At 43.2% G+C, this 13,075-nt stretch overlaps 1 protein-coding gene across 5 annotated transcripts in view; it reads right to left on the reverse strand.

Annotated features, from left to right (window-relative positions):
* Window positions 1-13,075, reverse strand: part of TBC1D16 (TBC1 domain family member 16) — a 67,406-nt gene that overhangs the window by 11,190 nt on the left and 43,141 nt on the right. For all 5 annotated transcript variants that reach the window (XM_048491264.1, XM_048491261.1, XM_048491263.1 and 2 more), the window contains one exon: window positions 11,301-11,492. In XM_048491264.1, the coding sequence (XP_048347221.1) occupies window positions 11,301-11,492 (192 nt within the window). The remainder of the gene's footprint in view (window positions 1-11,300; window positions 11,493-13,075) is intronic.

Genomic DNA, 13,075 nt, shown 5'->3' on the forward strand with positions numbered 1-13,075 from the left:
GCTCAGAAGCGCTAAGAACAAAGTTATGTTCCGTCCTTTAACTTGCTTGATTTTTAAGTTCACAAATGTTTTCCAAATCTGACCAGGGTTTTTTTAAAAAATATGCAAACTATATTAATTTACCTGTAACTAGCAGGATTCATTAGCCACAGAGTCCTACAGCTCTTTCCAGTTCAAAAGGGAGGAAGAGACTTTTTGTTCTCCCTGTAGTTTGAAAGTGTTACTGAACACAAAAGCCTGCTTCTTGTTTATGCATCACAGATGGGGTGGCAAGTGAGGAACGGAATGGAATGGGATTTATACACTCAACAGTCATAGACCCAGGAAATCAAAGCAAAAGGGAAAGAGAGTGATGGGCAAAGCAGCAATTAACTGAAGGAGCTACAACACACAAATTAAGATGTGAGGGGGTGGGGCTCAAAACAAGGGGAGGAAGGCAAAGAGCTCCTCTCACAGACCAAGACAGAGCACGACCAGCATGCTGGCTGAGTAATTGCCACTTTGCTGTGTTGCTGGATATTTAAGTAGTGGATGGCATAATGTGTTTAAAACAGCATCACAAACATTAGTAAAATATTTAGGAAGACTATAAAAAAATCTTTGTCCAAATGAGTAGGGGTCATCCAGGGGCTTAGACTTTCTAATTTTCTGAAGAATGGGGGGGCTGGGTCAGAGGCCTAATGACAGCATAGGGAGGAGCCAGGGACATCACAGGGAGAGGCCTCCATTGCCGTTATCTATGGAGGTGGGGCCATGGGGGATTTAGGGAGAGGAAATGTACAGCAGAGTGCGGGGCTTAAATGGCACCCAAGGCATGACCAGCTCCCTGCACGCGCACCCCCCCTCCCCGTGTCTGGCTCCCTGTGTGCCCTATTTACGGCAGCGAGCAGGGGAGCGGTTTTTGGGGGGCCAAGATGGGCACCCCTCCACGTGACAAAACGGCATGCACCCGGTACACTCCTGGCAATGTACAGAGTTTGGAATAGTAGCTTCAAACTCATATCCTTTAAGTGAGTACAAGCACATTTTGAGGCAATTCAGAACAGTGCCTATAGTCATGACAGCCAAGAAAACCCAGTTATGCCACCAAGGATTTTATATACCTTGCTTTCTTAGCACACTGCTTAAAAACTCCACCTTAAAAACATAAATATTCAGAACAAATTATTATTAAAATCACATAAATCAGTTTATAGGAAATGACTGCATTCCTGTGGATAGTACTGCTTTTTAAGGTTCAACTTGTAAAGCACATTTGGCTTCAACAAATGGTCTTCAGATAACTGAAGTACAACTTTTAATTAATAACAAAGGGTGTTTCTTTATTCATATTTTTTAATTACAATATAATAAAATACTCTCCTAATCCCTTATTACCTCTTCTGCTCTGACAAGCATCCTCTCCTGCCATATCCCACTTGTCCTTCCTAATTTCCCATAAAGATTGCCTTATCTAAATACAACCCTCTTGTTAAGATGTTGCAATTTAAAAAAAAACCCTGTAAAAAGACACTGGATGTGTTTGTTCTAATTGATTTCTTTGAATGAACTCATGAACTCACTAGCTGTAACATGAAGACCAATTTCCAGAGAGTTCTGTCTATGCCCATGAAGAAGAACCATGTGATTGAGCCTTGCCTGTCTCATGCTTGAGTGTAAAAAGGTCTTAATTCTACAAAGGCATGAGACCTTCCTAAGGTGCAGGAGAAAACAGATATTATAAGGCTGATTCTGATAAGTTTAGCTAATTCTGGTATTAACTTATGCCGACATTTTCCTTTTTCTCCACTAAATAAATCAATCACACCACAAAGAGCTAAAAGTTCTCTAAAAACATGTCCCGATGAAACTGTATTCGGGGAGCATCCAAGTCAGTTTTGTGAACGTTTAGAAGGTATTGAACGTATCAGCCTCTCCTATAGCAAACTTTTCAATTTTGCATGTTTTCAATTTTGCACAATTTTGCACTTTTCAATTTTGCACATCTGAGGACAAGCGACTGAGGAAAACTGCTGTAGATATTATCACTGATTTCATAAAAGATTTTCCTGTAGAAATCTCTAGGGGATGGAAACTGGTGAGGATTAGATCTGGCATCTCCAGGCTGTGCAGGCTTTCTGCACCTAGGAAACAGTAGGACTCAGATTTAGAGAGTCTTTTGCTGTCATGACTGTCTGGGACCAAAACTGTTCAAAGTTATTCCTCAGTTGTTCTGCATTCTCCTTTGCAGAAGCAAGAAGTTCTGCTTGATAGAACTGCAGATTACTGTTTTTGAAGAGAGGCATTTGATGTGTCCAAACAATCAAACAAGCAGCAATAAATGTTGCATTAAGAAGCAAATCTCAACAAGTTTCATGCGTATCTATCTGCTTTTGTCCCTAGATCTCCTCTCTCCTCAGAAGATACATTCTCAAAGAATCAGCTCCCTATAATCTGAAGCCACTGCCTGTAAGGAAGCTGCTCTAAGAGTCCACCTAGTGGGGCAAAATCGTCTCAGATTTATGTTCTCTGCCTGCTGGAAGTGTTTAAACAAAGCAAGATATTTGGGTGAAGTGATCAGAAACGTGATCACGTCAGCTAACTCATTCAGAAAATTTCTACACGTAGTAACATTTTCTGACATATCTTGTACCACTAAGTTCACAACATGTGCAAAACAATGAACATGTAGTACCCTAGGCTCCTCAGCCTTTATAAGAGCCTGTATTCCCTTAAGATGTCCAGCGACATTTGGTGCTCCATCACAGCGCTGGCCACAGCATCCGTCAAGAGAAAGATCAAAGCAACACCATACATCTTTCAAAATAGAAGCGAGAGCTGTGGCAGTGCTGGATTCAGTTTCATAAAATCCAAAAAACATATCCTCTGTAGCAATGTTGAAGCAAAATGAAACCTGTTCTTGTACGGCGATATCTGTGGTCTCATCAGTAATTACACTGTAACAAGCAGCTTCTTTAGTCTCTGTCACGAGTGTACCCAGAACATTTTGACACATGAACTCAAGAATTTCATTCACAATGGTAGATGAAATCCATTTGTAATTTGTATGATTCAACCATGATTCCACCTGCGGAATTTCTTCAGCATGTAGCAGCATAAGCTGTTTCAGCTTTGAGTCTTCCTCATCTTAGCTGCATATTGTACTGTCCTGACAAGTAAGGTACCTTACTGATGATAAAATTGTCAACAGTGCCTTTCTAGCATCTTCAATGTTTCTGCTGGCCTTCTGAAATCTTGCTATGTACATTTTCCTCTGCTTTAACAGAGGCTTTAGCTTGGACAGCTCCATGATGCGTATTTAGGATTCTAATGGCTGTGAAATCTCAACAGTGCCTTCTTCTAGTTTGAGAAGCAATTTTCAATAAAAGCTTCATGTGAATCCTGGTCTCTTGATGTAGTTGGAAGAGGAACCTTCATATCATTTACTGCTAAGTGACAGATGTCACAATATGCTTTGCCTGCTGTTGCATCATAAGACAGCCATCCATAGGTTTTTTTTTCTTCAAGTATCTTGGTACTGTCATCCTGACTTTTGCTTTACATTAGGAGCTGTCTTTTCTGAAGAGCCTCTCTCCCCCATAGCAAAGTTTCTTGTCAAGGAAGACTTAGTGGAGATTCCTCCAGGTCTATACTACAGGAAATTCCTCCATTCGGGTCTATACTACAGGACGTTGTAGGTGTGCAAGAGGAATCTTCATCATCCAAAAGGACTTTCCTCTTTCTACTTACAAATCTCTTCATGGCCAATTGAATGGAATGGTGGACTGAAAACAATTCAAAGGAAAATATCTAAATTCTGAGGGAGGAGAAATGTCCCTTTGAAACACCATCTTTGGAGAAGGCTAAATGAAGAACATGAACATGTACAGTGTGCACATTCCTTGCCAATGTTCTCTCTGGGCTGCACAAAGGGCACAAGGAAATTTTTAAAAGGCCTCAGATCTACATTCCCCCATCTTGCAGATGGACTTTCTCATTGCTTCAAGAGACAGTACCAAGGCCACCATTTTAGAAATTGTCCTTTTCTTTAATAGATACCACCTCACCATTTTAAACAGAAATAGAAATTGCTGGAAAGCCCTGCTGCAGCTAGCCCCATATTGAACAGAAAACCGTCTTATGTATTTCGCGGCTGAATATTAAGCAGTTTGTGATTTTATTGTGCTTTTATGAGATTTATATCTAATGTATTTGAGACACTGTTGTTAGCTAATGTGAGCCTGTCTTTGGCTAAAGCAGCCCTATCCCTCATCCCCATGAAAAGATAGACCCATCCCAAAGCAAAAGTAACAACAGAAGTAAGCAAGCAAATAAAGCTATTTCAACAAGGAAACACAGGAATTACCCATCCCCAGTGTTCCATTTCCAAAATGTAATGTAATCCTAAATGATAAGAATAGGATCCCCCAAGGATCCGTTTTGGGACCAGTGCTCTTTAACCTATTCATAATGACCTGGAAGTAGGGGTAGGTAGCGTGGTGGCCAAGTTTACAGATGATACCAAATTAGGTAGGGTGGTGAGAAACACAAAGGATTGCGAAGAGCTCCAAGCGGACCTTGATAAATTAGGTGAGTGGGCTAAGAAATGGCAAATGCAGTTCAATGTAGCAAAATGTAAAGTGATGCATATAGGGGCAAAAAATACAAACTTCACATACATGCTACAAGGGTCAGTGCTATCAGTCACAGACCAGGAAAGGGATTTGGGCATCTTAGTTGATAGTTTCATGGGAATGTCAACCAAATGCATGGCAGCTGTGAAAAAGGCAAACTCTATGCTGGGGATAATTAGGAAAGGAATTGATAATAAAACTGCAAAGATTGTCATGCCCTTATATAAAGCAGTGGTGCGACCGCACTTGGAGTACTGTGTTCAGTTCTGGTCGCCACATCTCAAAAAGGATATTGAGGAGATAGAAAAAGTGCAGAGAAGGGCAATGAGGATGAATGAAGAATTGGAGCACCTTCCTTACGAGGAGAGGCTGCAGCGTTTGGGACTCTTTAGTTTGGAGAGGAGACGTCTGAGGGGGGATATGATTGAAGTTTATAAAGTTATGAATGGGGTAGAAAATGCTGACAGAGAGACATTTTTCTCTCTTTCTCACAATACTAGAACCAGGGGGCATACATTGAAAATGGTGTGGGGAAGAATTAGGACTAATAAAAGGAAACATTTTTTCACATAATGTGTGATTAGTGTTTGGAATATGCTGCCATAGGAGGTAGTGATGGCCACTAACCTGGATAGCTTTAAAAAGGGCTTGGACAGATTTATGGAGGAGAAGTCGATCTATGGCTACCAATCTTGATCCTCCTTGATCACAGATTGCAAATGCCTTAGCAGACTAGGTGCTCAGGAGCAGCAGTAGCAGAAGGCCATTGCTTTCACATCCTGCATGTGAGCTCCCAAAGGCATCTGGTGGGCCACTGTGAGTAGCAGAGTGCTGGACTAGATGGACTCTGGTCTGATCCAGCAGGCTTGTTCTTATGATAAAGCGCCAAGGGAATCGAATGTCGCGACAACAGACTATCGACCAATAAGGGAGCATTGGTTGGAGTTCGTTGCCCCAACATTTGATTCCCACCCCCCTGCAGAGCTCTGCGGGCCACAAGAAGCCCTCCTGCCTTGCTACCCAGCACCTGCCTCTGTCCCCCCCCCCACTCCAAACAAAGGCCTTCCCTGCACCCCCACCCACAGTCTAGCCAGGCCCTCCATGGCCCGGCAAACCCCTTTTCCCGTCCCCCCCCCTTGCCCCCTTCCCTGCAGTCCAGCCAGGCCCTTGCCGCTCCTCACCTTTCTGCCCTCCCCACCCCAAGCCTTCCTTTCCAAACCTCCCACCATCTCAAGCCACTCAGTTCCATTCTCTTCCACCCCAATCCTCACCTTGCTTCCCCCATCCCAAGCCACTCTTCTCCACTCTCCCCCTTTCCTCATCTTCCAACCTACACCAACCCACACCTCTCCAGCCTCTCCCAACCTCGAGCTGCAGACCCAAAACCAGGTAAGCGTTGCACTGGGAGGGGGGGGGGGGGTCAGGAGACACTGCAACCTCAGTACAGCCCATTGCAGGTGGAGATGCTTCCTCTGTGACCCTTCACTAGGGCCCAATGCATCTCCCCCACAATGGGCTTTGTTGCTATTGATAAGATAACAGAAAAGTAGAATCAAATAAAGACTCACTTTTCCCACAAGTCAGCCAAATGTAATCGAGCCCAGCAAGTATGTTGAGTCTACCTGTTACCTGAAAATGATGTCTGTCCTTTTAAGATGGAGAAATAGCAAGAGGAAGACTAGGTCATGAGAAGATGGGTTGCAGAATCTTTTCTACCTCTTTATACCAGGGTTTCCCCCCTTAGAAATCCTCAGGAGTCCATATTTAAGTGAAAAGTTTGACCATCTTTATTGTTAGAGCCAAATAAAACACACACACACACAAATGTGGATTGCATACACACAGAATTCAAGAGAGCCTAGGATTTAGACAGGGATGAGGATAGATTTGGAATAGTTTAAAATTTGGCAATAGTTACCCATCCTGAAGTGAACTGAATTGAAACCTTTAATGGTATTTAAAAATATATATAATATGCAATAGGCTTGAAGAATACAAAAATTAAGATCACTGAATAAAACAACCTTTTAAAAAAGAAAGGATTGAAAGTTTTGTTTAGCGAAAAATTAGGAACGTGTGGTGACGACGACACACAGAAATCTGGCTGTAGGTTCCAGTATTGAGACAGAGTTGCTATCTAACAAAAACAGAGTTTTGGCAGCATCCACAATGCTGTCTAGGCCAGACAAAAGGGGTTCAAGTAAGTTTTTCCATGCAGAGTCATAAAAAGGAAAGTGGTTTCCTCCAATCCAAGGGTGCAACTACAAGTTCTATCAGTGGTTGCAATTTGATTCTCTCTGCTGAATCTTCTGGTGGAAGGAAGCACGTTGCATCTAGCCAAACTAACAGCTTGGCGCAGTTTGGGATCAGTTAAAAGATGAAGATAGCTGGCTGTGATGGTAAACTGAGGGAGGACGCCCAGATGGATAGGGGAGCAAACTTTATTTGCTTGGGCTATCAGTCTCTGTGATTCCTGCTCAAGAAGTCTATGTTTTACTTTATGAAATATCTCATTAGCAGTTAGCATAAGTAAAAAGTCCAGTGGCAAATCCAGATCTTGTAGTTTGGTGTTCAAATGAGCCCACCAGCCAGTTGAATGAAAGAAGGTGAGAGCATGAGAAGTAAAGCTAGAATCCATAGCAAATTCATACCCAAAACTTGAAGGTGAGACACCAAGCTCTGGTTTCCATCAAGTGCTGGCCTGCTTCCAAGCACAAGACAGCATAGGGCACAGAATGGGGGATTCCAAAAATTCTGTATTGAATTTGCTCAATTTTGATGTTCCATGCTTGAATCCATACCCATCCTGAAGTGAAGAACTCCAAAATAGCAGAGACTCAGCGCCAGTACTCTTCAGTGTCAAAGAAGAAACAATGGAACTGGGCACCAACACAACCGAACCAGAGTTAGCTCAGAAGACACTGTGGCAAAAAGTTATGGTCAGGGGGGCCTTAATATAGGAAAATCCAGTCCTCAAGCGATGATGAAGAGAGGGAACCATCTGGCTTGGGAAAAGGCCAATGACTTGTTCCCATACAAGAACAAAGGCATGGGAAATGTTGGCTATACTGGGTATACTGAGTATCGATTGACACACAGGCATAATAAAAAAAAATGATGCTAGGGCTATTCAATTGAAAAGGAGTTCAGTTTGATATGTTAAATATATTCCAGAATTCCAAATCTCTCAAGCATAGATAGGTAATGATTGATTGGGGGAAGAGGAAAAACGCAAATCGATCTAACCATCTTGCAGCTAGCTAGCACAACCCCTTTACAAGACTGAGCCTAGAAGCCATCTCCAGGCTGTTACCATTGACTTGTGAATGGCTGGCTCTTCCTGTCAGAGAAACCTTTTTTCTTTACCAAGATGCAGTTTGACTGGCAACTGTAAAAACAACTCCAGGCAAGATTCTATTTCCTCAAATACGTTTGTATTTGAGCAGGCTTTGACTTCTTCTGCCAGCTGCCTTCTTTATATCTTCTTAGGTACTTACATGCTAGCAAAGAGTTTCACACCATTTGGCTTACTTACATGGTGTATGCTGCTGAGTTGTGAGGGTTCTACTGATTAGTTTTATAGAATTCTTTATTTTTAATTTTCACTGTTTATGACATGAGACACTTCAAGCACTTTTTGTTGCTTATAAAACTCCTAACTGGAGCTCTCTGGATGACTGGGACCATCACACCCTCACAGGGATTATTTTTAAATTATTTTATTTATTTATTAGATTTCTATACCGCCCCATCCCCGAAGGGCTCCGGGCAGTGTACAACAATTATGGCAAAGCTAAAGAATGATAACCCTGAGTATACTGCCACTTCAACATTGGTTGTGATACAAAATATGCTTTTCCTTAGCATGTAGATTCTGTGAAACAGCACACCTTCTAACATTTAGAATCTCTGGAGTGGTATTTTTTGCTCTTCAAGTTTGCCTGTCTATGGAAGCTAATTTTACAATATCAAGGAAAGACGAAATACAAACTGCAGTTTCGTGTTCGGAAAATGGCGTCTTATAATGAAAATTTGCTCTTACACCATAGTTCCTTTAACTCATACAACAGGTTTAGTAGGCTGTAGAAAAAAATGCAAAACTTTCAAACTGCCCAGGACAGCTAAAAGTGTTGGTTTATAACAATCTGAAAGAGACTAATGGAGAATCCATGCCAACACTTAATTAACTTTCTTTGAGGGGAGAAAACTTGGCTTACTACCAGAATGCAACCTTTTGGCTGCTGGAAATTAAAGCACAGGTTTTCTAGCTACTGGAACCACTTGGCATGACTAGGAGCAGAGAGTATTTGCTTTGATGCTGCTATTTATCTGAGCTGAGACAAACTTGCTTTTAGTCTGAGTAAACATTATTGGGGAAGGTGCCTTGTCTTGGGATTCAAGAGCAGGAGTCACCCTCTTATGACACGCCTCAGAAACCTCAGAACAGTAACAACAAAAACTGTTGTCTGTACACTTCGATCACATGATAAAAAGCTTAACCTTCGTCTGCTATTTGTAAGTTTGAACTGCTCAGTTTAGTTGAGGCTACAGCGTTTGGGACTCTTTCATTTGGAGAGGAGACATCTGAGGGGGGATATGATTGAAGTCTATAAAATTATGCATGGGGTAGAAAATGTTAACAGAGAGAAATTTTTCTCTCTTTCTTACAATACTAAAACCAGAGGGCATCCATTGAAAATGGTGTGGGGAAGAATTAGGACTAATAAAAGGAAACATTTCTTCACAAAACGCGTGATCGGTATTTGGAATATGCTGCCACAGGAGGTGGCGATGGCCACTAACCTGGGTAGCTTTAAAAGGGGCTTGAACAGATTAATGGAGAAGTCGATCTATGGCTACCAATTTTGATCCTCCTTGATCACAGATTGCAAATGCCTTAGCAGACCAGGTGCTCAGGAGCAGCAGCAGGCCATTGCTTTCACCTCCTGCATGTGAGCTCCCAAAGGCATCTGGTGGGCCACTGCAAGTAGCAGAGTGCTGGACTAGATGGACTCTGGCCTGATCCAGCAGGCTCTTTCTTATGTTCTTAGTTAAGAGCACTGTAATGTTGATTTTGGACACGCATACCTAAGTTTCTCAGGACTCCAGAGCTTTCTAAGAGAAGCTGTGATATAACCATCTGCCAGTTCACATAACTGCTAAGCAGAGTGGTAAGTCAAAACCCAGATTCTCCAAAGGTGGCACATGTTATAGGCAAAAAGTGCATGCCATCAGCAGAAGAGGGTTCCCCTGCTGGTGGGTTGCAACATACTTAGATACAAGTGGCAGAATAGAGCCCCATGTGCTGATGTGGCAAGAATGCAGTGATCAGAATGAGGAGACATCATAAAGAATAGGGCAAGACATGGCATGCAAGGGAAGGGGAGTGAGGGAGGGTAGGGAGAGGTGGCATGCAAGGGAGGGAGGGGGAGGGGGCCCAGCATCTGGACATGGCCCACCCACCCTAGCGGAGGGAGAGGGAGGGGTACCATGCAGGGGAAGGGGAGGGAGGGAGGGGAGGGAGGGGAGAGAGTGACAGGTGGCATGCAAGGGCGGGGAGGGAGGGGGCCCGGCATCTGGACATGGCCCACCCACCCTAGCGGAGGGAGAGGGAGGTCAGGGAGGGGAAGTGAAGGGGTGCCATGCAAGGGAGGGAAGAGAGAGAAGGAGGGGTGGCATGCAAGTCATTTATCTGGTCATTTATGGGAGTGAGTCCCACTGTACTGTCAAAGAGGATCAGTCAGTGCAGCCAACCCAATGGAGAGGGTGTGGCCATGCACCAGCTGGTTGGGAATTGGGTAGACAGTATAGGGCACACCCACGAAAGCAAGAGCACTGTTGAATTTTTGCTTTGTCTGCCCTCCATTGATCTAGCCCAGGGGTAGGGAACCTGCGGCTCTCCAGATGTTCAGGAACTACAATTCCCATCAGCCTCTGCCAGCATGGCCAATTGGAAAGGTAGACTACCTAGCCTAGTATGGCCCACAAACACAGCTAGTCTGGACTGTTAACTTGTGCAGCTTACCAAGAAAATATTAAAGGGTGACAGCTTCATGCACATCCTAATTTAGCATATATATTTTCAGAATTTTTGTTTAGGGCTCTGAGATTACAGGGAGAAGAAACTGCAACGCTCAAGCTGCAATTAGGTTACTTTGGTAAAACATCCACTTTTGTCAAGGATATGTATAGATGCAGCCTCAGGGAACCAAACACTATGCACAGTAGAGGAATTCCATGCAGCCCAGTACACATATAGATATGCATACATGTGAGTGAGAGAGAGAGAGAGAGAGAGAGTGAAAGTAAGAGTAAGAGGGGGGGGGGAGAGGGAGAGAAAGAGGGAGAGCGGGGAGGGGGGCTGCACAGAATTCCTGCAACCTGTCTAGTGCAGAATCTGGCCAACTTCCCTGCTACTCTATGCAGGCTCCATGAAATTAATTCACAACAGAAAACAGACATTCTTGATTCAATTTCAAATGTACAAAGGAATTGCAGCTTGTTATCAGACAGAGGCAAGTTGAGGAGCCACCCACAAAGAATAGCAGGAGACTCTGTTAGGACCACCTTGTCAGGTTTCCATCTACAGAACACCAAATGATGGCAACTCTTTCCAATATTCCTGTATCATCACTCACCCAGATAATGGGCAAGGGCAACAGTGACACATGAAAAAATTGTTGTTACCTGAAAAAAAGGCGAAGAGACCTCATCTGTCCCAGGTCAACTCGGAAGACCCCACAGATCTGTTCCAAGGCAAACACCTTCTGCTGCTCATCCCATCTGGAGTTCTGAACTTGGCCATTGTTCTCCTCAAAGTTGGGATCAAGGCTTGAGTTGGAGCTTGTGGAGTGAATCATGTGGCTTTTGCACGGCTCTCTACACCAAACGACAGTGGCACAAGATGGAGGAAGCAGGGATGGTTAGAACAGCAGCCAAAATGGCACAGGAGCTAGAGGGTTGGGTTTAGAGGTGGGAAACCTGGAAGTCATTTTGTGGTCACGGGTAGGTCACTATTTCAGTTTATCGTAAAAAGGTTTCTGTGCCAGTAAGCGCTCAGAGCTGCTTGAAAACAGAACAACCTGTGAACAGCAGTTGAGCACAATTCCTAAAGTGAAACTTAACCAAACTCAGTAGGTGCAACTTTCTCCAAATTATAAGGTACACACAGCAAAGTTAAAGTATTGTATCATGCCTTTACCCAGGAGCTCAGGACTGTATCCATGGCCCTCCCTTCCCCAATTTATTCTTGTTACTACCATATAAGTCAGTCAGCCAGTCATTCTCTAGTTGGTCATTTGACTAGCATATACAGATAAAAAAGAGACTAACAAATAAATTGTCATTAATGAACAGTTCCACCAGAGACCCTTGAACAACATAATATACTAGCTATGAAAAAGAGCTGTGCCACGGAGTATGAAATAGGAACTTTATCTTCACACAACAAACTGTGTGTTTGTGAGTGAGTGAGAGAGAGGGGGGGGGCTCATGGTCACTTGGTGAGCATCATACCTCAGGGAAGATTTGAATCTGAATTTCCAAGATTTTAGACACAATACCAAAGAAACAGTTTACAGCTCAGTAATTCTAACTCCATAAAGGAGCTATTCATGATCCACCTCTCAGCTATTTTCAAAAAGGTGGTAACACACATTACAACACCCCCCACCCACCCCAGTATTTATATCTATGCTCAGGGGTTCCCAGCCAGTACTGGAATGCCGACAGCAACTAGGGGACAAAATTAACACAGGCCAACTGCACTTGATTCAGCTGAAAGATACCTGGAAAAGTAAGTTCCATTTCTACCACAAACTCACTGGGTGGCCTTTGCCACAACTCCCCATTTGTGAAACTGAAACGCCAGTCTCTTTCACAGAGCGCAAGGCTCTCTGTACTTCAAAAATGTTGTTTCGCATCAACTTGTCTGTTCCTATACACAGTTAGTCTTTCCAGTCTACTTTAAATGGCAGCACCCTTCTGAAACCTCAGGGAAAGTTCCTTCCCAAAATGGCTGCCTCAAATCGTTCGTCACTGTAGGCACTGGGGACTGCACCTTGGGACCTTCTGCATGCTAAAGGCCCTCCAGTCCAAGGAATGCTTTTATTATCTTTGATGTCACAGAAGCATTCTGAAAAACAAAACAGAAGGAGGTTCAGCACCACAGGCCTTCAAGCATTTATTTAGGTTTTTATCTCCTTAGACATTCTCCATTAGAAACACGATCTGAAACAACTTTGCATCATACAAATACATTGAGAAATGCAGGTTCAGATCTCTGCTCTGCCATGGAAACTTTCTTGATGACCTTAAGAAGTGGTGGAGAGGATTTCCACTTCTATTATCTACTGCCATCTGTTTTTATCATCTGGACTGGCACTGAAATATCATTGTTTTTAATACTGTACTGTTATTTATATTTCTAAATGTTTTAAGGATTGTATAATGTTTTTATGTTG

Source organism: Sphaerodactylus townsendi, linkage group LG03 (genome assembly GCF_021028975.2).
Source record: "Sphaerodactylus townsendi isolate TG3544 linkage group LG03, MPM_Stown_v2.3, whole genome shotgun sequence".
NCBI classification, from domain to species: Eukaryota; Metazoa; Chordata; class Lepidosauria; order Squamata; family Sphaerodactylidae; genus Sphaerodactylus; species Sphaerodactylus townsendi.